This window comes from Perissodus microlepis, chromosome 8, assembly GCF_051167445.1.
Source record: "Perissodus microlepis isolate ML-2025 ecotype Zambia chromosome 8, ASM5116744v1, whole genome shotgun sequence".
Taxonomy (NCBI): Eukaryota; Metazoa; Chordata; class Actinopteri; order Cichliformes; family Cichlidae; genus Perissodus; species Perissodus microlepis.
Window position 1 is genome coordinate 2,713,722 of NC_140468.1, and position 25,441 is coordinate 2,739,162.

At 43.3% G+C, this 25,441-nt stretch overlaps 3 protein-coding genes across 3 annotated transcripts in view; 1 reads left to right on the forward strand and 2 right to left on the reverse strand.

The window, feature by feature from the left end:
• LOC146381013 (wings apart-like protein homolog) overlaps positions 1 to 12,894 on the reverse strand; it is a 32,751-nt gene extending 19,857 nt beyond the window's left edge. Inside the window, exons 1-5 of the mRNA XM_084936982.1 lie at positions 12,558 to 12,894; positions 11,427 to 11,890; positions 3,925 to 4,660; positions 2,365 to 2,753; positions 485 to 609 (exon numbers count right to left, since the gene is read on the reverse strand). Coding sequence (XP_084793108.1) covers positions 485 to 609; positions 2,365 to 2,753; positions 3,925 to 4,660; positions 11,427 to 11,868 — 1,692 coding nt within the window. The 5' untranslated portion in view covers positions 11,869 to 11,890; positions 12,558 to 12,894. The remainder of the gene's footprint in view (positions 1 to 484; positions 610 to 2,364; positions 2,754 to 3,924; positions 4,661 to 11,426; positions 11,891 to 12,557) is intronic.
• Positions 12,895 to 13,426: 532 nt separating this feature from the next.
• Positions 13,427 to 17,862, reverse strand: LOC146381014 (nuclear factor 7, ovary-like). The gene has a single exon (XM_084936985.1). The coding sequence runs from the start codon at positions 17,688 to 17,690 to the stop codon at positions 16,287 to 16,289; it is 1,404 nt and encodes a 467-aa protein (XP_084793111.1). The 5' UTR covers positions 17,691 to 17,862; the 3' UTR covers positions 13,427 to 16,286.
• Positions 17,863 to 19,658: 1,796 nt separating this feature from the next.
• On the forward strand, positions 19,659 to 21,778 carry LOC146381015 (uncharacterized). The gene is made up of 3 exons (XM_084936984.1): positions 19,659 to 20,109; positions 20,361 to 20,643; positions 20,879 to 21,778. Exons 1-3 carry the CDS (start codon positions 19,835 to 19,837, stop codon positions 21,590 to 21,592), a joined length of 1,272 nt encoding a protein of 423 aa, XP_084793110.1. The 5' UTR covers positions 19,659 to 19,834; the 3' UTR covers positions 21,593 to 21,778.
• Positions 21,779 to 25,441: the final 3,663 nt, after the last annotated feature.

Genomic DNA, 25,441 nt, shown 5'->3' on the forward strand with positions numbered 1-25,441 from the left:
CCACTGTACGTCATGATCTGCTACTTGGCCTCTAACTAAGCCTAAAGGAGACAACAGCACCAGTAGATTTTATTTACTAATCCATAATGTAACCTTGTTATGATTTTGGCTCTTCTCAGTGGCTCCTCAAATCCTAACTCTTAAGTTTAACTAGACCATTATTTGTATGATCTTTATTGTGTAACTGCTAAGCCAGACTTTCTATTATGCTCCATGTTTTCTGATGTTTATGTTTCATATCTTTGCAGCTCTGTAACTGTGTGCTTCTTTGGATCTTTCTCCGTTGTAAAGGATTTTACTGCCAAGGGGCTTCCTGGTTAAATAAAGGCAAAATAAAGTTTCAGTCTGGCTCTCTGCACGAGATTTCCTGGCCCACACGTTTGCAGTGCATCCAGGTGACATTTCAACACACTTAAGTCACTCTCAGCCTGTCACATAAACACTGCGAACCCTCATGTGACTCAGCAGCGGTGTCACGTCTGACCTTCTTTTGTGCACTGAAGATCCTCCGGAGGGTGTCCGGGTTCTTCTCTGCAGGTTTGCCCTGAGGCGGCCTCCTCGGGCCGCTGGCCACCACCCTGAGGCTGTCCTCTGAGAAGTCCAGGACATCTGCAGGGAAACAGAGAAGTAATAAAATTTGAGATTATGTCACATCTATTTATACTTTTAAAGCCCGTCTCCTGGCCAAACTAATTATTTTCAACAGCACAAATAGAAAGAAGCAATATGCTCATGAGCTGCCTGAATCTGAAAGCACACGCTTCTTCATCATGTTTAAATCCACGAGTTTTTCCACATGAGAGAGAGAAAAAAACATGTTATTAGAAACAAGGTCAAATGAAACTGTGTGTTTGTGAGCTTTAGCTCATTTCCAGCAGTCCTAACAATGAGCGCCTGCTGGATAGTGAAACAGGATTAGCTGATTGTGTTTGTTGTTAGAGTGTGACCGTTTGTGCGTGTGTCCGTGTGTTCGGTCTATGCTGGCGTGTTGGCTTTCTCTAATGTTTATCCATACACAAAACAACAAGAAAAGCACACACAGCTCCAGTTTTATTCCACCCGATCGTGCCATTTTTACTTTATTCAGCTTTTTTCGTCTTGTCGTTTTGTAAATATATTCTATTGAGCTGTTATATCCTTCTGCATTTAAGATGAGTAATGTGAATGCTCCTCAAACCACCTGCGCTCATAGAAGGAAATACTGTAATAAAAAGGAAAATCCAGATTCAGAGACTCAGAGTTTGATGTAATAAAAGCCGTTTACTTTAGTGTGCAAGAGACACAAAAAAGAAAAAACCCTACAAGCTGAATGAGGTGCAGGGCAAAATGTGTTGGTGTATTTTGCGACGCTAACCCACTAAAATAAACTGTTCAAACCTATTAAAATCTTTCCATTTCCCTTTTAAACAAGCTGTGCTTAATGTTTTGGCCGCTGTTACACAGTAACTTCCTTACTTTTGGAATAAATGAAGTATATCTCATCTTATTCCATTTCATATGGAATTACGGCACACTGTCGTAGCTACAGAGTCTATGATGTGACCTTAAAATAATGACAAAATAAAAATCAGTGTTCACTGGGGGACCGCTAAGAATCTCACTCTCTTTAAAAGGCTGTTCCAGAAACAGCGCGACTGGCAAACTGGTGTCAGAGAGGCATGTGTCAACAGGCTCAGGGCAGGCGTGCAACAACCCCGTTTTATCATCGCTAGTTGGCGACGTCCAACTAAACTTGAACATCGTTGCAACTTTGCAAAACAAATAAATGTTATTCGACCAATTTATTTCACTGCTGTCGCTGCAGTCCATTCCCCTCTCCCTGCTCACTGAGCACACACCTCACACACAGTGTGAAGCAAACAGAGGCGCCAGACATGAAATAACACAACAGGACCTTCCCAACAAGTGTTACACTGAAGAGATCGAGTGAGCGAGTCAAGCCGACACTTTTCAGTCGCGTTGGTTTACGTTACCACAGATTATACTTAAATCAGAAATTTTAAATATGAAAAGACAAGAAGCACTCGGAGAATGCTTTTTAAGCAGCTCTATAAATCATTATCATCACTTTGACCTGCAGATCAATGTGTTGACCTTGAAGGAGGTCAAACTGAAGGAGAGGTCCATAATCAAGACACCTGACCAGTTCGGCGAGGTGGGATCAGAATGTTATTTGATACACGCGTCAGCTCAGTCCTTCCTTAATTAATTGGATGATATGCACAGGATTAAAACAACAAGCCTGCTCATGTTACTGTCACACTTTGCACACGGCTCTTTGGCTGATTTTGTAAAAAGGTGGTTTCACTAGATATCCTCATCACTACATCGGCGTTATCAGTCAGACAGTGTTGGTGTTTTAACCTGTTCGTATCCTGCTCTCCTGCTTCTCCGAGTTCTTCTTGCTCTCCTTGACTGCCGGCCTTTCCTGGACCTCCAGCATCTCCTGGACCTCCAGCCTTTCAAACGGATCTGGCGGGTCATCAGCTGGCATTTCCTCTATGGTGACCACCGGGGTCACTGTGGTGATGGCGGCCTTCTTTTTGGCCCTCCTCCTCTCCTTAGCTCTGCCGTCGTCGTCTTCAGCGCCGTCGCTGTCGCTCATGTCGTCAAAACCGAAGTATTTGATTTTGTAACTGGACCGGCCATCCGCGCTGTCGCTACTGTTCTCCTCCTGCTGGGCCTCCGAGTCCTCAAAGCCAAACAGGTCCAGCTTACTGTCCTTCTTCGACTTGGTCTGGGTCTGCCTGAACCTGCGGAGAGGACATCCAGAGGAACGGCGTTAATATTCTGCTGAGACGACTTAATTAAAACTGAATGTTAATGTGTAAAAGTATACTTGTGGAGAGGATTTTTCATTTCAGGCTTCAGTCTAATGTGTTTCATGATTAGCACGAACATGAAATGGCAAACTACCATATTCTAATTAACACTTTCCCTCATAAAATGTATCGTTTTCAGCCCAGGTAATGAAAGCAAATTCAATATAAATTTGATTTCTTGCAGCATTTTAAAAGAAAAAACCCTGCGATTCAGATGGATGGACTTTTATCTGTGACCGAGGTCATTTAATTCAAATGAAAAAAATAAATAAAATCACAGAGCGCTCGTTCTTCTCGGCAAAACAAAGGGCATTACGCTTAACTGCCAAAATATTACAGTGGAGTGGAAGTAAATGAAGTCTCAGCAACTGAAATGAGACCAAAGAGGCACACGGCCTCACGCTGAGATGGAAATATGGTAAAGATGTAAAACGTGTGAAATGAAAGGCATCATAGATGGTTTTCACTGAATAATATGTCCCCGTGCCTGTGAGAAGTCACACAGCATAAACAACTACCTACATACATTTGTATGTATTCGCTTTATGTTTTTCTCCTCTCAAACGTCTCAAACCTGATATTAAATGGCTTTTTGCTTGTTATAATAAACTACTTTGAAACAGTCTGATTTAAATCTGTATTTTCTCTCCAAGTCTGTTACAAATATTTTATTAAGCAGTTTGATATAAAATATTAAAACTCAAAATATGCTTTTAGTGGCTGCAATTTCAAATGAAGTACTCTGAGTGCTTCGTGCTGGCATGTTCAGCATCCAGGTTCTGTTTATGGGCCTACTGAATCACTTTCTACAGGTCTGCTGTGGATGTGGACTCAAGAGAATGATCATTAAGCTTTGTGTCCATCACCAGATGTCGCACAACTCGGTTACTTAAAAAAGAAAAAGAGAGAGAGCGAGTTGTTTGTCTGAGGGATGAGGTCGATCTGTCAGATGGAAAATAAGTCTACATATGAGAAAAACTGGGATCATTTAGACTTCCTGTAGTTCTTGTGGGATATCAGCAGGTGTAGGCAGTTACACATCAAACTGTCCACACTGTGGAACACCCTGACACACAAGGACCGCCGGTGCCCGTTAACCAACCTTGTATTCTGTTGTTCCGGCTTCTTCCGCTGCCATCCGGCCTCTCCCAGCTGCGTCGTGCTGCCTGAACCGGCGCTACCGCTACCACAAGAGGGTGCTGCATCAGTCCCAAACTCCTCCACCACTCGGTCCTGGATGGTGACGTTACACATAGATATGGAGGATGGGTGCAACACTGTGTAGTCCCTCGTCCTGCCCCGGCTCCCTCTGCCACCTGTCGTTTTGTTATTGCTGTCAGATGCGGATTTGGGAAGATCTGAGCCAAAAACAGTTGGACTGCTGGAGTCCGAGGCTTTGCCCTGTTTGTTGGGCCTCCTGTATGTCCGACAGTTCGAGTTCCTTTCAAGTGACGATGAGGTCGACATCTGGGAGTAATCCGACGTCTCAGTGAGGTCAGGGTTGCCCTGCAGGTCGTCGCTGTCGCTGAGGAGCAGCTGTGGAGGAGAGGGGGTCTTCTCGTGCCGGGTTTGCACCGGGTCACAGCCGCCTGCCATCGTGACGCCCGCCGAAGCCCATGACAGAGTAGGGGCAGGGTTGCGGGGTTCCTGTGTGGGAGAAGGTGGCCGGAGGCCCATTATAACATCCCAAGAGTCATAGGTGGATTCTGCCTTAGAGCCGGTCTTCAGGGTGGTGGTCTGGGCCAGGGGCTTCTTGTCGCTCTCAGAAACATTTTGGTACCACGTGTAGCTGTGCTGGTTCTCTGACGACGAGGACAACAAGCTCTGCTTGGACTTTCCTGAGAATGAAAACAGAGTCAGAGTCAGTGCATCAAAGTCACTGAAGGTACCGGTCATTTTTATGCTGGTCCAGTTTTCACAAGCAAATTTGTATTAAAAATCAAATCAAATGGACTAAACTTTAATATTTGAAAGAGGAAAAGCTGCACAAATAACTAGAACAACAATGAAAATACAGGCAAAAAAACATCTTTGCTGAATGAAATAACAGATAAAAACTTGACCTGTGTGCTTATAAAAATAATGAAAAGAAGATAAATATATACATAAAATGTCAGTCTTTATATGCCTGAAGGGGGAAAAAGAAAAGACCTTCATACAGAACCTTGTCTGAAGCCAGCAAAGTGAATTAAAAACAGAAAAATAGTAATAATCATAATAACAACAACAACTAATTAAAAAAAAAAAAATACAAAACTATAATAAGTGGCAGCAGCTTCATTCTCACCATGACAATGAACCCAAACACACAGCCAATGCATTAAAGCACACCTGGATACAAAAACACACACACAATGACAGAGAGCCCGACCTCAACGTTACTGAAACTATTCCTGAAGACTACGATAGGAAAGTTTCCTCAGAGAGTTCAGGCTGTGCTGAAGGTTAAAGGTGGCCACACCCAATACTGACTTTCAGGTTCATTAGAATTTTAACTGGAATTTATGCTACTGAAGGAAATTTACGCCACAGTTTGTGACTATTAATCTTATAATCAGTAAAAATAAACTGACAATAAACTGCAGGGTTTCAAGGTGAGGCTTTGCTTTTGAAACCTGTTGTGGTTTGTCTACAAACCAGAAAACACAGAATTTTTTAAAAACTAGACAATAACATGTTGGTTAAACTGAGAAACTTTTCTGCCAACTTCCAGCTCCAATGTTCTCTGAGCCGGACTCGAAGGAATGAGACACCGCGTGGTTCTGCATGATGTGTTCTTGAAACCGAATGCTAAAACTTGTTTAAGCAGCTTAGATCTGCTTAAACATCTGCTTGCCAAATAATTCCCCCTCATTTTATTTCTTTAAATTTGAAAAAAAAGAAAGCCCCCCCACCGCACACACACTCTATATGCCCTACATTCACTTTACATGTTACCGCTGAACTTCACAGACACCTCGGCACAATGATGATGCACCCAAAGATTACACCATTTCAAAAAACACCGTTACGCAATAAAAGCAGGTCACACACACACACACACACACACACACACACACACACACACACACACACACGGAACAGCAGCCAGGTCTCACAGCAAACAGTCATTTGCCGGCAGCTGTAATTCTTCAAGAGAATCAAAATGGGTCTGGAGCCACTTCCAGGACAATTCATGCTGTTTGGTTATTAGCACCCCCGGTTATTTGTGTCTCGTCTGCCGTGGCACATAACTCACAATGCTTCACTTTCCCCTCTGAGCAAACAGGAAATTGCTTCACACTGTAGCATCACATAATATCAGCTTCTGCGGTTTTTGATTCAAGGTTGATTGGTAGCAAATCTGGAATGGAGGCCATTTCAGTTACTTCAGCTTATGATTCAGACTTTATTTGACAAATTAAAAATAAAGAGAGAAGATCAAACACACAGAACGAGCGAGGCCCCCAGAGGACTGCTAAAGGTCCTTAAAGGCCCCACACAAACGACACCAAGCTGCGTACGTCTGTGGACACAGGTCTTTTTCTGGTTAAGATCTAAATGCCGTTTGTTAGTTTTTTTCCCCAAAGTGTTTAATCTGATATCAACTGAGTGTAAAATGTATAAAGTGCTATGATTCCTCCATTACTTCGACTATTTTACTGTCCTTTCAAAGCGTGACGTGAACCGAGAGCTGCAGATGAGTCATTTAGTCTTTTCTTCTCAGCCCTCCAACGATTTCTTCTAACTTTATCAAAACAAGTCCACGTGAACGACGCTGTGCAACTCTGAGGGTTTCCGTGGCTACAACTCAGGTACAGACACAGGTTAGCTATTAGTGTCTGCCAGTTCTACGAAAAACACTCAAGTTATTCTGACTAAATTAACCTAACACGTAAATTAATTAACGGACACCTCCATGACGGCCAACCACAAGCAGGTTGGAAGCAGGCCTTTCTGAGCGCACTCCAATCCCCTTCTTTTGAACGTGCACGTGTAAAACGTCAAGTCTTAATTAAAGGATCCCAGATAAGCTCTGAGTTTGGCGTTTTTGGAAACCAAAGGGCTCGGGTTTGTTTTTCCAGTCATGTGCTGTTTTTACTGCTGACGCTGTTGCAAAATGTTCTAGTGATTAACACACTTTCAGTTCTTCGGCAGATGGCAGTGCGAGGAGCAGCCTGCGCGCGCGCGCGCACACACACACACACACACACAGTGTGTGTTCTGTAGCCTACGAGAAACTCAAAATGTTGCTCTGAAGCCGTTTGATGATGGAAGCTGATCGCCTTGCATTCCTTTAAAGCCAGGCAGATAAAAATAAGAGTCTGGAGAGGTGACACCTCGGGAAGGTGCAAAGCTGGCAGTTTGCGTACTTTGGCTTTGCGAGGCAGATGGGGCTTGATGTCAGTGTGTGTTCCAGCCTGTGTGGGTGTGGGACTGTCTAAAGGGTTTGCAGAGTTGTGTATTAAAAACAAAAATTAAGCAGCACAGAGGTACTCTGTGTTTAATCTTTAACCAGGTAAGAACCACCAAGTCAGAAGGACTCTGGGCTCCAACCTGCACGAGCCTCCGAATGTTTGTCTTGAACTAAAAGTTTAAAGAGTCCTTCACTAAAGGAAGAAGATTCCTACTCTGTGGCATTTGTTTTTGCTGCAGAGCTCTCTGTTACCCTCAATATCATTTAATAACATGTGTTCATTAACTGTGGAGCCAGCCATTTTCCCCATCAACAAAGACTTGGTTTATCACCAGTCGGCTTCATTAGTTTCCCTTTTTTTTTTTTTTTTAAATCAGCATTAGTTTAGGACACAGTTGAGTGTTTGGTTTAGGCTCTCGTCTTTGGCAATAACTTGTCTTCATTTTATTAAAATGCCTTCAAATGCAGCAACTTTGTGAGCTCCAGTAAGTTGGATTCTTTCTACAGCAGGGCAACGTCACAGAAAGTGACTCTGAACTCGGAGAGCGCAACACGTCTGTGACGGGCAGATAAGAGTGAATGTAATCATTAAGAGTCTCTTCTTCTTAGATTCATTGTATCTGAACTTTCCCAGCAGGACAAGTCCTTAAGAAAAAAAACAAATTGTGTGGCAGATAATTTTAATTTTATTCCTCCAAACGGTTTTAAACGATGACGCAGCAGCGCTCCTAAATGAACAGGTGTAGCTTCTCAGAACGCCAAATATGACAAACGAAGCAAATTTTCTCATTAAAGTTCAAAATCAAGCTGCATCTTTAAAAAAAAAGAAAGACTTCACTCTGACTCACCCTCACACTGCAGTAGTACAGTACAGTAGTTTGCATTTGCTCAGCTGATTATTAACCACCTGCTTTCGAATTGCTCAGTTCACCGGACAATCCGAGTCCCTTCAGCTTCAGAGCGCCCTTTCAAAACAGCACAACTGCACCAACACCACCACCTTCTTCCCCCGACTCTGACTCTCTGTAAATGTTGACACAAGAAGCCCAATTTCTGATCGTCTGTGGCGACAGAAGAATCGAGCTCAGCTGAGTGATTCCGCTAAAACATTTTCTCCTGCAAATTGAATTCTGAACTGTATTCTCCTCTGTTCACATCAGTGGCGAGTTTTTGATGGTTTCTATCGTTACCTGTCACGTCACCACATCACAGAAAGCACTTCCTTATGATTAAGTGCGAACGCTATGGGGAGAAATTTGACTCAAAAGGTTCACTAATGCTACGGTATGATCCACAAGCGTAAGCAAAGATTTACAAATATGTGTACTGATTTGTGTGCAACGTTTGAGGAGTCGTAAACGTCTGCGGCTTACGATGCAATTTAACTGCGCGTAAAACCACTTTAACGTGCCTCAATGCAAACCTGAATAAATACTGATCACTTAAACACAATTTCTGAAGTTCAGCTTCGCTAATCAGATTATCTTCTCTTTCTAAGACCTTTCTTTGAACGCAAATGTCTAAAACTAAACGTAGCATCTCAGTCACTCACAAAAGCTTAACTGTGTGTGGACGCATCGCCTGACACGCACAGATCACGTCACATGCCCTCGTGGGGTTTGGACACAAATTTCATGCTGCCAGCTTTGCACAGATCCACAAATGTAAGCTGCTGATTTATTGGTTTTCTTTGTTTGTTTGTTCAAAGAAAGCGGGCAGTCCTAAATAAACAGAACAGCCTGTGACCCTCAACTAGAAACAGAGTTAACAATTTCAGAAACTACTCATTAGGCTGCGACAGTTAATACATGGCTTAAATAAGCTGCTGCATCCTGAAATGTTCAGGATTAGACATTAAGCTAACAATAATGTAAGCCTGCTGTTATTACAGAATAGTAAGATTAGCATCAAAGTGCTATTTCCATTGCCTGGATTACATCTATATTCAAACGGTACAGAGATTAGCTGCATATACTCACTGCGGAGCACGATCCACAGTAATGCGCTCCCTCTATCTGGAGCTGTGCACTGAGCCAGCAGAAGAACAACCAGCACGTAGCAGCAGCTTATTTAAATAATATTTTAACCTTTATAGCCGGGGTAGGCAACTCCAGGCCTCGAGGGCCGGTGTCCTGCAGGTTTTGGATCTCACTCTGGGTCAGCACACCTGAATCAGATGATTAGTTCCTCCGGAGAACGTCACGACATGTTGAAGAGGTCATTTAGCCATTTAAATCAGCTGTATTCGATCAAGGACACAACCCGAGGCCTGGAGTTGCCTATCCCTGCTTTATAGGCTCCTGCAGAGGTCCCAGTTTTACACTGGGACGTCAACAAAGCCTACATTCGTGCATCTGTGCACCACGAGGACATGTGAGGTGATCTGTGCGTATCGGGCGATTCGTGCACTCGTATTAGGTTTAATAAGTGAGCGAGATGATGTACATGAAGTTTTAGACATTTGTTTCCACAGAAAGCTTTTTGTAAGAGAAAAATCTGTTTGGTGAAACCGAACTTAATAAATGGTGTTTAAATGACCAGTAATTATTCAGGTTTGCATGTACACATATGTAAACCAGTCCTGCATGTGGTCAGATTGTTTTGTATTTTGCATTGAAGAAGGTAATCATCTGGGAGTCTCCCAATGCTGCTGAGGATCAGACGACATGGACATGAAAAAGGAGAGCATTCAGGGAAGAGCGGGAAAACAAATCACAGAACTTCCTGCAATTTCTAGAAATGTTTCAGTAACTCGAATCGGCTATGAGTTGTATGCTGGCGGCGAATATCTGTGGGTATATGAGGCAAAACCTCACTTCAGCGCACTCTTATGGGCCAAAACAGGGAACAGAGCAATGGCAGAGTCCGTGGGAAAAAACTTTGAAGATCAAAAATGCAGCCTGAAAAGCAGATGGTGGCTGCAGTGGACACTTTTCATTGTTTTTAACACTCTTCTTCACTTTGCTCTTCTTCACAGCTGACTGATGGTAGCTCACAGACCTGTGTAGCACAACCTCAATCGACAACAGCTTTCTCTGCAGGTAGACGGACCATCCACAGACCGCCAGTGGACTGCGAAGACGCTAACCCCACTGAACCACAATTCTACTCCAGAGGGTGAAGAGCTCAGAGTAGAGCTGCTGCTCTTCCGTGAGGCTGATAAAGCAGTTCGGGAATCCGACAGGATGCCTCCTGGATTAGGTGTTTCGTGACATCTTAGCTAAAGGAGACCTAAGAGAGGTGTGCCTCTGCTCATATTAAATCCTTGTTAAATACAACCGCACCAATGTTATGTAGGTCCCATAAGACATTATTAGAGTTTGAAAGGAGGAAAGTGATGAGGGTTAGACATCTGCCTTCAAGAACAGGAAAGTAAACAGCCTGCAACTAACCTTGCTGGAGTCTGTTTAAAAACCACAATACCCCTCATCTTACCACTGCAAACACAACGGTGGCACATTCAGCGTACCTGTGGTGTAATAAAGCCAGCAAAATGTGCTTGTTACTCACAATCTTTACAGCCCTTTGTAAGCTGACAAGCTTAAATGTTCTTTTTTTGATTCACAGCCACGTGCTGTTGATTTGTTTAACTGTACAAACATAACACTATGAAAGAAGCCGTCGTCAGCCCTTTATTTTATAAAAAGAACCATTTCATCAATGACATTATCATATTTATCGAGTCAACATCTGCAGCCTTTGTATGCAGATAATACACATGTTTATGGCAGGGTTTAACTTCAGTGTCATGCTAGCTTCCCGTCAGTGTGGCTCGGTGTACCATCAGTGTGAAAACAGCCCTCTGAGCCATCTGAGGTGCTCGCTGGGGCAAAGCTCGCTGTGAGGAGCGAGCTCGCATCTCTGGCAGGCAGCCAGAAGCAGTCACAGAAAGCTGAAAGCGAGTCAAGCTGACAGGGAACGGCTGAGAGGGGTACAAACGGGGAAACTGATTTCTCTGTGTCTGAAATGATATCACTGCCAACTGAAAGGGAAGCAGCTGGAAGAAAATAACGAACATTAATAGACTTTTCTTCCAAGTTTAAATGACTTCACCCCGATGTGCTTGACACGCGATGCAAGACACCCGTGTCCTGAGCTTAATAGCTGGCTCATTTAAACTAGCACGGCTGTGAATGTCACCTCTTTGGCGTTACACTGACACACTGCAGATTTAACTTTCAGGAAAATCTTAACAGACTGTGTATTACCTGTGCTGGCACTGCTGCTGTTGAAAAACCGAAGGGTGTCGTCCATCGCCCTCGGCTGGGTCTTAGATGCTCCCTGGAAGCTGGACCTGCTCCCTGTATCCGGGGACACCCCAGGTCGTTCTGCCTGGGGCGGCTCTGCTGAGGCTGGCTTGGCGGGAGACGACTTGCTCCCGCTCCGGGACGACACGGGCTTGGATTCCTCATCACTGTCAAACCCAAACGGGTCATCCAAATCGTCCCCGCATGGACGGGGCCTCTTATACACCTCCAGGACTGAGTCATTCTTGGGAGCGCCAGCACGCTTTGAGCCCACCTTGGCCTTGTAGGTGGTGTCACCCCATTTGGTGCTCAGGGTGCCTCTCTTGGTGGAGAGAACTTCGTCAAACTTGGACGTGCCCTCACCACCCTTGCGGCTGTAGGTTTTACCAAATCTAGATGTCATTGTTGCATCTGGGTCATATTCTCTGAAAGAGGAGGACCAAGGAGTAGAAAGAGAGGGCATCTTAGGCGAGACGAACATGTATGTGATTCTCTAAATGTAATTTACAACTTGATCCGGAGCCGCCAAGAGAAATACACACAGAATCAATCAACATCTGTAAAATGCAGCTCTGCTTTTTTAATTTTATTTACAGGCAAACTGACAATTCACAAAAAACATATATTTTTTGAAAAAGAAAGTCGTTTATTCCTAGGTTAACACAGGGCAGAAGTGCCAGCTAACAGCCGGAGTACTTCTCAGCCAGCTGGTTATACAAAACAAGGCTACCATTAGCTTAGCACCATGCTAACCGTGCTCATTTGCAGCTTTCTGCACAGGAGGGTCGCTAGCATAAAAATTAATGAAAACATAACAAATTTTACAAGTGGATATCACGCAGAGCAGACTGGGTATCCATTTAAATGCGTGGTGAGAGCTCTTCTACATCCCTGAAGTTGGTATTCAAGCAAGTCGAGTGGCAGCCGTTAGCATAACCAGTAAGCTCAACACAGAGAGCGGAGTTAGCTCGAGGCTAATGGCTAACAATAACTAAAAACTGACATGGCGTTACGTCGAAACTCCAAAAGAAAAACTCAGAGAATGTCCTGCATTAAAACTGGCGCTGTCTGTTTTCTGGTATTTTCACTTACTTGGTGAGCTAAAGGGCCGATCCGCACAAAACACGCTCCAGCCGCAGGACGGCCGTTAAACGGGCAAAGGAGAGCCGGGCCTGCTTCCCCGATTCAAGCAGCCCTGCACAGTATAAACAAGGCCGAGCGGACGCCGTTAGAGGCCGATCGGTGAGTTTGAAACCGAATGTGACAAACCACAGATCAAGGCTGTTGAGAAAAGACGCGCTTTAAAGACCCATCTAATGAAATCAGCTCCGCTTTCGAGTTAAATCTCACTCGATTGTCTCCTCCGGGCTGCGACGAAGGCTTCCATTGGACTCCCCCGCGGTGTCAAGCTAGCCGCGAAAACACTGTAACCGGAAGTCATGCGGCCGACATTTCAAAGTAAAAGCGTAAAATTGGCGCATGTGAACGTAATTTCTTTTAAAAGTAACTGATCTGAACGCTTTTGTAAAGACGGAGCAATTCGAAAATGTGGATTTAATGGTGAACTATTCGTCTACATATTATTCAGTGTGACGCGGATTTATTATTTTGCTAAGTTTCTGTAAAAGCGAAGTTTTTTGTCCAATTTTACATTTTCTAGATTAAGCGGAACTGCTTTACGTTACGTTTCAAACTTCACACAAGTGGCTTCATGAATCCTATCGTTTCAAATGCTGCGTTCAGGTAAACTCGCAAAATCCATCTTGTAGACACTAAATGCGACACAAATAATTGTAGAGACTTTTAAAGTCTGCAAAAAAATCCAAATCAGTTCAAGAATCACCAAGTTAATAATTTAAACCAATCTAGTGAATTACTAACGTATTGTTAGTAACTTATTGTTAATAATTCACTGAAAATGCAAAACTACTCTACTTTTTGTTTACTTGGTAGTCACAGTTTAAAAAAAGAAAAACCAGAGTGATTGAAAAAGCAATCTTCCACTGTTCACCAGGCTGTTCATCAGCTTTTAAATAAAAAGCAACAGAATCAATGCAAAATACTCGAATTCCTTAGTGCACCTTGTTTAGCCGTTCATATAAATAATACACAAACCAGCATCGAACAAGCAGCAGTGTTCATTGTTGCCTTCTGTAAACAGATCCCTACTATGATTTATACAGGTCTTATAAATATTTGTAAGTGTTCATCTAAGGTACAACATTTGGCAAGATTACATTTAAAGTCAAAATCATTTGTTGTGCAACACAAATAGTTCCCCTGTTGTGTGTTTCATGCAACAGCTGTAACCCAAACTGACCCAGTTCTGGATGGAAATATTCAATATCCTCTGCTGTGTCCCGTGGTGCAGTCCCACATGAGAGAGCGGTATCGATCAACCAGACTGAGGCCACGGCAGTCTCCACGTTACTTGTTAGAGGCTTGAAACTCGTTAGCTGGAGGAAAACAATGCCACTGTCACACCTGTGCTGGGTGGAGGGGGTAATGTCCTGTCTCAAAATGGAAAAGCTACACTGTGTGACAATTTGTCCACTGTTTCAAAGATGAGCTTCCCTTATCAATAAAATATAACACACTCTTCTCTTCTCTCTAAATCCATCAAACACGATAGAAAGAATAACATCTCAGAACATGAAGCAGCATCTTTGTGTTTGTATTCTGGACTGTTGAGCGCTACTTTGATTATGTGATATGCCCTGAAAATCAAAAAGATTACATAAGATTAATGATAGCATCAAAAAAGAAACATTAAGATGATGAAACAACTGAACACTAGATGGTAGTTATACTTCATATAATTGTGTCAAAATCCATATTCGTGATGGTGATGAGTGTCTCTTTGAGGAACAGCCAGAACGATGACAAATAAAAGAGTCTTAAGAAGATTCGCTGCTTCTGGTCCCCCATTTGGTGCTTTGACGATCAAGGTCACAACATGATCACTGAGCTCTTTATGAACTGTATTGTCATCCTGGAAGAGACCCCTCCCATTAGGAAAGGATGCTTTATCAAAGATTAAAAATAATCACTTCAAACAACCTTGCATTAATTTGTAATGAGCATTTCCTCTGTGGTGACCCAAAACATGGGACTATGGGATTTTCAGTTCTACGGTGTTGTTGTCACAGAATATGCACGGAGAAGCCTTTTGTGTGCTTTCTTTTTGCTTTTCCCAAAATTAATGAAGTTCACTAGATGTTTGTGGCACAACTTCACCTGCTGGTGCATGGAGTCGAGCACAAAGTCTGAAGAGTATAAAGTTCCAGCGACGCTGGAAGTGCACTGAACAAATCCTTTACTTACTCGTTTCATCAACACTTTAAACTACGAGTGCTGCTTTTGCTTTAACCTCTTCAAGTTACTGGAACTTCCTTGGAGAATATCAGGGCCATCATCAGTATACAGTTATTGTTGAAAGGTTTCTGCTCCTTTTGAATGCTGTCTCACTTGGTGCTGTGTTGCGTCAGGAGTGTTTCCACAGAGGGTGTCACCGGCTCACCTGGAAATATAATTTGTGCCCATGCCACCCACACCCATGCTGCCGGGCTACTGTTAATCTTACAGTGTACAACACCACTGAATAGTAGTGGAATTTAACTCAGTACTTTTAGGCCTCAATCACACAGGCCTAGAGACCCGCTGGCAACCTCTGGTTGCTAGGGAAAAATCTGTATTCTCCGACCATTTGGAGAGTGATGCTAAATGCTAAATGCTAAATGGCCTGTATTGGTATAGCGCTTTACTTAGTCCCTAAGGACCCCAAAGCGCTTTACACTACAATCAGTCATTCACCCATTCACACACACATTCACACTTGTTAAGCAATTACAATCTCTCAAAGTGAAGAAACGTGAAGAAGCCTTCTGGCTGTCACCAGGTGAAATTGGTAGCAGACAGTTCTGCAACAGAACTCTCCGTGTTATTGCTGCGGTCGCTGGCAGACTGCTGCTGTTAACTAGAGTTTGCATTAAGGACACAAAAACTTCACACTTACTCTCCGAGCTTTAGTAAAACTTTGGTAAAAGTGTGAGAGTTGGCAGAACATTTGGCCTTCTCTATGGAAACTACTGGTTACCGCGGCAACCTGCTATGATCAAACAATTTAGAGGAGATCCTGGTGCAGCTCCATGCACTTCTTTAAAAACACTTTCGTGCTAGCAAAGTTTGTAAGTCACTCGTGGACAACCCAGGGGCTCACTGACTTTAGGCCTGTGTGACGGGAAACTTATTTAAATACTATTTACTATTTCATTCTACTTACAACCATTATATTCTACACTTAAAGCTTAAGCTAATTCTTATTCTTCAAATTTTAAAATATAGATCTATTAAATTATTGTGCTGTGTTGTGGGGGATAAAGCTTCACAGTCATATAGACGTTGGTAAAATCATCTGCTGCTTAAACGTTTGTACTACTATTACTTTTGCTTAGGTAAAGAGTCATTGTAAAACAGTTATTAACTACACTTCTTATCATCTGCACGAGTCTGTTTTCTGCTCCAGTTTTGGTCACTGAACAATCCTGGAAACACTCCTGGTAGCAAACTACGAAATGTCAACTAAGGTAGCACAGTGTATATTTGCACTTCAGCTTGCCAGCATGTGCAAACTGAAGTGCAGCAGTATTTACACAGTAACAACGTGCCCTGACAAGGCTTTATGAAACCATTTCGGGCTATGAGCACGTTGACGAAGGATGCCAGATTTGTGTAATCGTGACTGTGCCTCGATCTGTCCTGTTTCTAATCTGTGATCTAAAGCTATGCTCTTACATGGTTAAAGCCCAGCTAGCTGTAACTTCACTCCTCCTGATCTGTCAGCTTTCTCACACACACTTTTACAGGCACTATTTTCAGAAGCTGTGGGTTCCTGGTGCAAAGATAGGGGCACAGTTTTTCAGTGAATATGTGTGTGAAAGTGTGAATGTGTGTGTTTGTATCAGGCTCCAAAAAAGACAGCTTCCCTTCGTCCCAGTCCAGATGAACTCTGACCTTCTTGACCTTCTCTGTGATGGAGAGAGCGATGTATTTGTTGGTTGGGGAGTACGCTCTGTATCCGGCATGGCTGCATTCTACGCTCCACACTGTGGAGCCCACAAATTCTCTCCTGCACATAGACTCTGCTATCACCCCAACCTCCCAGTCCTTGTTGTCTCCAACCTCCACGTCCCAGCTGTGAGTTCCCGAGTTAAAGCCCTCAGAGCCCAGGACAGAATCCCAGAATTCAAACCTCTCCGGGTTTTCTGGAAGGAGCCTTCTCTTTCCGTGCCTCACGCCAGTCAGATCTTCAGACAGAATGAGCTCTGGATTGGCTGAATTTGGATCCAGAATCACAGGACTGTAGGAGACCATGTCTGTCATCTTATTCCAGATGTTGAAGGTCAGGTTGCCCAGGTGTTTGGCCACATCTATCAATGCTCCTGAGCCCAGCTGTGGATCATCCAGCTGGGGGTGCTGCTGGACTCTTTCCACCACAGCCTTGTAGGTCCTCAGGAAGGATGGATCTCCAGCTCTGAGGTGCTCCTCTGTGGCTCTGACTGTGTCTGAAAGATTTGCCATCTCCCTACACAGAGCCTCCATCTTCTCCTTCATCACTTGGCTCTTCTGCGCCTCTTCCTCCCGCAGAGCTAACATCCGTTCCTCCTCTTCCTCCTCTAGGAACTGGTGAAGCTTCTTAAACTGCTCCTTAAGCCTCCTTTCTATCTGCAGAGCCTGCACTTTAATGTGCTCCGCTGTTTGATGTAAGTTCACTTTAACTTCATTAAAAAGCTTCAGCTTGTGCTGCAGAGGGTCCAGGAACGTGTGAAGCTCCTCTCTGTGTTCCTGTGCAACTTCATCAATGGGTCTGAACTGATGGTCGGCGTGGATTTTTGCATCCCGACAGATGATACACGCGGGCTGCTCATGGTCCAGACAGAAGAGTTTGAGCTTTTCAGAGTGCAGGCTGCAGAGACTGTCAGGCCCCGATGAAGCTCTCTGACTCTGCAAAAATCCCTCACAGAGGTTCTTCAGTGCCCGGTTACAAGGTGGATCACTCCACTCGCACACTGTCCGACAAACCAGGCACTCTTTGATTTGCTTCTCTTTCCACCAGCTCTGCAGACAGGCTTTACAGAAGCTGTGGCTACACAAGAGGAGGACGGGATCTTTAAAAATGTCATGACAGGCAGGGCAGCATAAATCCTCCTCTGAACGGAAAGCCATTTTCCCCTCAGCGACAAAGACACCTGGCAGAGACGGACAGCAGGGAGGAGGAAGTGCCAAAACCTTCCCAACAAGTCTTCGGCAAAATCTTTCCTTCAAGCGTTCTTAATTTGTAAAATCCCAATGCTCCCAGTATTCTTGCTGCTGCTCAGCGCGTCAGTGTAAAGGTGACGCTTTCCTTCCCTTTACTGTCAAGAAGTCGTGTTTCCTGATAGTCGTGTTTGTCAGGTGAGCCAGAGTGGGTGGAGCTCTGTCAAATAACTGTAACACTCCAGAGACTTCTCTTACACCGCTCTCTGGAAACTGCAGGTGCTTGCACCTTCCACATGCTCTTAGCTTTCAGTCATGCACAGACACCAGCGGCATGTGTGAGCATGCTGTAGATCTGTTAAATGAGGACATCAGATCTACACCATCTCTTGGATGAGAGAGCGGACTGATAAGTTCAGCTTCTTCCATAAACACAGATGTCTGCTAATCAGTGCAAAGTAACGGAGTAATAAATAAGAAAAGTGCACTCTCTAAAACTGGAAGCTTCTGTACGCCACAGAATTCCTTTAAAGAAATGCTCCAAGCGGCACAAGCACATTGGAGAGGTCCAATTCAGTGACTCCAGCAGTGTCAGAACACCTGTCAGTCAAAGAGACCACGCACTTAACTCCAGTATCCAGGTGAACCTGCAGAAAGAAACTATTCAGGCTTTAAATATGTTTGTTTCAGCTGTAAATCTCCAAAGGTTGTACAGAATCAACCTTGTGGGATCTACTTACCTGGATGGTTGAGAATGCATCAAGACGTTTTAGCTGTAAAGTTTTCATCTCAATAAGTGTAAGCAAACTCCTTTTTGGTTAGTTTGCCACAAAAATCTCCTTTATTGAACTTAAATACACAATGATTTCCTATTTTTCTCCCTGGTTGTCTTTGCCTCACCTGCTGCATGTCGGTGGGGCTCAGCACACCGTTTGAGGAGCATTGTTCCACATATTTATTTTGTCCATCTCACAGCACACCCCCTGGTGTCATTTCACTAAATTGCAGTACAGTGGCATTTCTAAGAAGAGAGCATGCTGTCTGCAGACACGCTCTGCTGCTCTGATATCTGACATGGTTTGTTTTGCTTGAAAAAAAGTAAAATTATGGGAGCTGAAGATGCTTCCCTTTGGTTGCTGCATGTGCAGAAACACGTGGGAGATGTTAAAGTGGAAAGTGTTTCAACTTGAACACAAAGCTTGCAGGTATGCTGACTCAACTTCACTTTAAAAGGAGGAAGGTGTGGAGGAGGCAAAAAACTGGGCTATCTGGTATGTTCCTAACTGACGCTAAGTCAGACCTGCCTCACACACACCCAGCAGTCTACATGTTACATGCTACTGCATTACACCATAGATTTATTACCATAAAGCAAACAAGAATTTTCAAGAAGCAAAATTTTTCCATGAAGTTGAAGTCGTCCCTCCATTATATGTCACTGAATGTGATCTGTTCTGCTTCTCCTCATATTCTGCCATGTGTACACCTCTGATGGTGGATGTTTGTATTACAGTTTTTCTCGATTGGTTTGGCTCATTTCTTGAAACCGAGATGACATTCTCAAAATAACATGGACAAATCTCCAAACCACCTTGCAATTGTTCACAACAGAATGTCATTTTTCATTGGTTTTATCAAATTGCAAATGCTTTAGTACATGTCTCAAGTGACTCTGTGCTTCTTTTCAAATGATTATGTACAAGTAGCTACAGTTAGCACAATGAGCCCACATTTAGCACATTTTCCAAATAAATAGATCTTGGCGATCTAAACTGATTAGTTGATTTTTCAATGAAATGGTTACTCACTCCAAAACATATCAGCATGGTTTCATTGTGTAAGTCATCATATGCACAATTGTCTGTTCAACTGTCAAAATTAGTCAAAGATATAATACCATGAAAGAATATCTTGGCACATTTGATAAAGTCATGACAGTACTTGACAATCAATCAGGTGAAATTAGAACTAACGAAGGAGCAGTTTCCCACATCTCAGATGACCAATCAAACAGGTTGTTTAGATACCTGACAGGTGTTGTCTATGATTATGACTGCTGCCAAAAGTATATAGACAGAGCTTGGCCCGGGGCCAGTTTCATTTGCAGTGTGAACATGGAAGCACCTCGCCAAGTACAACAGCAACTTCCTGCTCGAGGAAGAGGAGGAAGAAGAAGAGGAAGAGGAGGACTGAGAATGCGTGGAGGAATAGGGGGAAGAGGCCGAGGAGCACGGAGGCACCATGATGTCCCAGATGAAATCCGGGCCACCCTTATTGACCACGTTATAAACCATCGCCTCACAATGGCAGAGGCAGGTCGCCGAGTGCAGCCTAATGTGCCTCGCTCTACAGTCTCCTCCATCATCCAAACCTTTCGCAGGGAAAACAGGTACAGAACTATGCTATTGAACTATTCAGTGTTGGTGTGTGTGTAGGCCTAGAGTACTGTAATATCTTCATGTGATGTTATATGATACTATAAAAATGACAAAGAAAAAAAAATGGAGAAAATACTGTGAATAGTATTCCAGTCACTGTGCAGTGCATCACACTTTTAGTACCATAAAACAGCAGTACAATTACATTGGTAACTCATTTTGTAACAAATTTACAGTGTTGACCTTTGACTTGTATGTCTAGGATTGGACGACAGCCTCAAGTGGGTGGCAGAAGAAAACTTCTAAATGAACAACAAGAACGAGAAATATGCAACATGGTCATTGCAAATAATGCCATCACACTGAGACAGATTCGTAATGCAATCCTGCTAGACAATGTAATGTTCCAAAATATAAACTCTATCAGCATCTCCACAATAGACCGGGTATTGAAGAAACATCAGATGACCATGAAACAGATTTACAGGGTACCATTTGAGAGAAACTCTGACAGAGTGAAAGGGCTGCGGTACCAGTATGTGCATGTAAGTCAACTACTGGTTGTCTATCATTGTAACACTATTACAGTAAGACATGGTTACCACTGTTTTTTTGTTTTGCGTTATCCTTTTTGCCTTCAGAATCCAGCTTTGTGTGACTAGAGCATTTTGCCTAGAAATTGTCTTCAGTTTTCCACTCCCTGTTTTTACAGTACTTTAGATCCTCCCTGCAGTATCTGTCTCTACTTGACTGGTTAGATATATTTCTATTCTATTGTAGAGAATAATGGCATTAGAAGGCAACGAAACCCCTCACATCCTAGTGTTCGTTGATGAAGCTGGCTTCAACCTGGCCAAAGGTCGAAGGCGTGGCCGTAACATCATTGGCCACCGAGCCACTGTGGATGTCCCAGGCCAGCGAGGAGCAAATATAACAATGTGTGCCGCTATATCAGAAAGAGGTGTGGCCACACACATTCCCAGTTTAGGGCCCTACAATACACAAAAGCTCCTCAATTTTTTGGACCACCTTTATACTGATCTGATCCCAGAAAATGAGAGAGGTGAAGAAGGACCTCAGCTACCACATTATGTCATTGTGTGGGATAATGTGAACTTCCACCGCGGCCCACGCATCAGAACCTGGTTGACCACCCATCCCCGGATGCTAATGGAGTTTCTTCCACCTTCCTCTCCTTTCCTAAATCCAATTGAGGAGTTTTTTTCAGCTTGGAGGTGGAGGGTGTATGAGCATCAGGCTCAAGACCAGAGGGCCCTGCTGCATGCAATGGATGCTGCATGTGAGGACATCACAGGGGATCAATGTAGGGGATGGTTGAGACATTCACGCCGTTTCTTCCCTCGCTGCATCGCAAGAGAAAATATCCGTTGCGATGTGGATGAGAATTTATGGCCTGACAGAGAGCAGCGCGTCGATGGCCAGGGGGATGAGGATGGTGGCCAGGAAAGAGAGGGTGACAATGGCGACCACTGAAAATATTACTGTACTATAGTTCTGAAACTTTATTTACAGTATGGTAGGCTAGAGTTTTTTTTGTTTTTTTGTTTTTTGTTTGTGTTTATAACTGTTCACATTTACAGAATCCTGTATATGTTTTCTTTTCACAGTATGTTCTCTAATGTTAACATTTCTTTGTACGAATAAAAATGTTTACAGTTTCCTTGAGTATGAGTGGTTTATTGGAGGCTGATTTTACTGTAAAATCTTTTAGTTTTATTCATAGTGGTATTCTGTTGCTAGACCTGTGCCTCAGTGACAAAACGTCTAAGCATTTTGACTTGCAGTGCTTAAACAATGCCAAAGGTATAATGTATTTTGGGGGCATTGACTATTTATATGAGAAGGATATTTAGTTTTGACACATGGATAAACTCTGGGAGAGATATGAGCTTTTGCAGGGGATCCATGGTGTTGTGCTAAACCATCCAGGTTATTTTGACAAAAGCACTAAATGAATGCACATGTGCCAAGGCAATTGAGAAGGATCTGTGCTATTTTGACTGTACTGACCTTTTATATGGGAAAGGAATCTGCTTTTGAAGCATGGACGAAGAGTTTGGGGAAAGATATTTGATTTTGCTAGTGAGCTATAATGTTGGGCAGGACTGTAAGACTGTTTGGCCAAATGACCTTATGGTTTTGAGAATGTCATCTCGGTTTCAAGAAATGAGCCAAACCAATCGAGTGAAACTGTAAATATGGCCAAAGATTCAAATCATGTCCATAACATGGATGTGGCCCAGATTAAGATGCAGAATGATTATTTTTGAGCACCAAATGAGAATTTTGCATTTGAATGCTTTGTGAAAAACTAGTTTTTGAAGAGAGATGGGGGGACAACATCAGAGATGGATGGATGTCCCAGTACTTGTTGACATGCACCCCGCTGTGGCTGTCTGTTTCTCCGGGCCACTCAGGTCATGTTGGCAGCAACCCTGAAAAATCTTTCCAACAGTTACTGAGGAGCACTAAGCCTGGATGAAATGAGTGAGTGGCATGCTGTGGCCCCTGTGCCAGCATCAGCCTTCCTGCCAGCCTTCAGACCAAAAGTTACTGTACCGGGAGGAGGTGGGGGTTTGATATTCTGACAATAAACAGATTTCAGATCTTCACGCTGTTGCCAAACGCTCCCTGAGCAGGAGCTGGTTGTTGAGAACCTGGCAGAGCTTTGCAGTGACACCTGGAGAGTTCAGGCTTCACACAGCTCTGAAGAATAAGCTGGCACAGCAGCTGGCAGCAGCACTGGCAGTGGCTTCTTTAAAAACAATTAGGCCTTTGACATTCGGCAGACAGACAAAGAGAAAGATGAGTGCAGCCAAATGACTTACCACCAATCAACTCACTTTCTTAAAGAGATTAAAATAGAGGATTCTGGGCAATACAGTCAGTCTGCTAACAGCCGACAGAACAAACATCTAAGGGCTGAAACTGACATATAATATATCATCGTCTGCATACAAAGAAACTTTTAGTTACAGAATAACCATTTGTCAAAAAAAACCCCAAAAAACTAAACTAACAAAGACAGCTTGGTCACGAAGCAAAACATCACACTCACAGGCAGCCTGTTTGTTTTATTACAATAGTTTTTATGTGAAGAAAATGAGACACAGCATGAACAGGAAGTGGGAGGTGTTCAGTGTCCACATGTCAAGTATTTCACAAACTGCTTTGTTACACTGGTGTAAAATCAGGGGCTGGATCATAGTGTTAGTGACTGCTTTTACCAAAGGAAGCAAAACTATCTGAATAAATGAATCTCTGCTCCTGGCTTTTGTGATAGTGAACCAATATAGATTTTGTTTTTTTGTTTTTTTGGCTAACTATGCAACTAATACTCTGTTAAAGTTTGATTTTAAGACCCTCAGAGCTGGAAATATTAGGCTTCTGGACAAAAAGTGACATGGAAAGCCTTGTTTGGGCCCTTTTAATAGGTGATAAAACACGTACATAGTGGCTGAAAACCCATAATATCAGCAGCTAAAACATACCGAACAACATTCAGGACACAGAGGCGTTCCCAGGTGTAATCTCTCCAGTGTGTTGTAGGTCTGCTCCTCCCAGCTGGACACGAGGCTCTACCCTGTGGGCCTCTTCAATGACTGTCAGGCTTTCAGTCACTATTTACAGTCTGTGGCTGTGCTGTAGGTGAAGGCAGGAATGGTGATCGACCCGAAAGTGGTTCTAAATACATATTTTTTCCCCTCACACATCCTTCCACACAGATATACACAGGTACATCCTCCTGTTAGGCCTTAGTGATGGATTTATCACTGCAGTGATGTCGCCACAGAGTGAGTGAGCTCAAAGAAAGCTTTTAGCTATTCTATGCTGTGATTGAGCAGGAGTCTCGGGGAAGTTTGGGTCAGTTTTGCAACACTTCCAGCCGAAGATGTGAAAGAAAGAAAAGGCATTTCGTCACTGTGATTCTAGTCTCTCACCACTAGATGTCAGAATTTACAAATAATCTATTTCTGCTTCATCGTCTTGTTCTTCTGCCTTCAGCCTTTTTATTTTTCCTTCATTTTGGCAGCTGCTGATGTCTCAGTTTCTGTCAGTGTGTTTCAGGGGTAGAGATGTGCATTGTAACAGCTTCTCATACTAACAGCATATAAAGGAAAATATAAAAAAAATGCAAAAAAGAATATATTGAGCAAAGTTGCATTTAAAAAATCTGTGAAAAATTAAAATTTTGGATATTTGGGGTGGGAGCACAAAATGCACAGTTGAGCCTTAATGTTACCTCTCGTTGGTTTGAGGCTTGGGGTTCATGTGTGGTCAAGTTTTCACAGGTCTCTCTGCAGTGCTGTGAAAAACTACATACAACCCACAGCTCAGCAGCTTGTAGAGGCTCCTCTAGCAGCAGTAAGTCAAAGTCATTGATGTCTGCACGACTTTATTACTGTGGAGGAATTTTGTCTCACACCGCTTGACTTCAAAGAGGTTTTCAGTGTTCATTTATGCACAGCTCTCTGAAGGTTGCACCACATCAGTTCTTTTTCTGCCATTTTCTTGTAGACTTGCTGCTCTGCTTTCATTTTCCTGTTGCATGACCTCATTTTGGCCAAGCTTTAGCTGTGAAGCAGGTGGCCTCACATTTGCCTCAAGAATAATTTGTTATGCAGACGAGTTCATGGTCAAATCAGTGACAAGGTGCCCAAATCATCGTACCTACTCCACTGTGCTTATAGGTGATGTCTGTTCTTTTTAGACAGCAGATGTTTTCTCCTGGCAGCCCTTCCAAACATGTTATGTTCATTTCCTTTTTTTTAACTGTACTGGCATGAACATGAACCTTTAACATGCTATCTTGGGCTTGTAGTCTGAGCTGTAGCTCTCTCAGTTTGTTGCAGTCTCTCTGAGCGCTTCACGTTCTGGTCTTGGGTGAATTTGGTGAGATGTTCTGTCATTCTGTTAACACGAATCCTCCAAACCAGCAAGGTGCAAAACTGATTGATTGATTAATCAAGTGCATGAAGTGTAAAAGACGAAAACCAGACTGATAAGAAGATGTTGTGTAGAAGGGAGGGTTTTTATTAGAAGTGCTCGCAGCCTTTAGTTTAGACAAATGAAGACAATCAGGTCTGAGAGAGGTGACTGTAAACACCGCCTGCCTGTGTGTGTTTGCACGTTTGTTCGCCCACCTGTTTACTCGGCTCCGTCCTGTGTGTGTGTGTTGGTTTTGTTTTCTTCCTCCTCCTCATCGTCCTCACAAAGAGACTATCCACACGAGGAAACAAATGAAACAACACCCACACACACACTTAAGGCCAGTCGCGGGCTCTGGGAAGTCCCCTGGTTGTGTATGAAATGGTATACCAG

What these genes read in the sequence shown, in the direction of transcription:
- LOC146381014 (XM_084936985.1), bottom strand. Translation starts at nt 17,690, where the DNA reads ATGGCTTTCCGTTCAGAGGAGGATTTATGCTGCCCTGCCTGTCATGAC.
- LOC146381015 (XM_084936984.1), top strand. Translation starts at nt 19,835, where the DNA reads ATGGAAGCACCTCGCCAAGTACAACAGCAACTTCCTGCTCGAGGAAGA. An exon ending in ACCTTTCGCAGGGAAAACAG is followed by an intron (nt 20,110 to 20,360) that starts GTACAGAACTAT and finishes TTGTATGTCTAG; the next exon opens with GATTGGACGACAGCCTCAAG. An exon ending in TGCGGTACCAGTATGTGCAT is followed by an intron (nt 20,644 to 20,878) that starts GTAAGTCAACTA and finishes ATTCTATTGTAG; the next exon opens with AGAATAATGGCATTAGAAGG.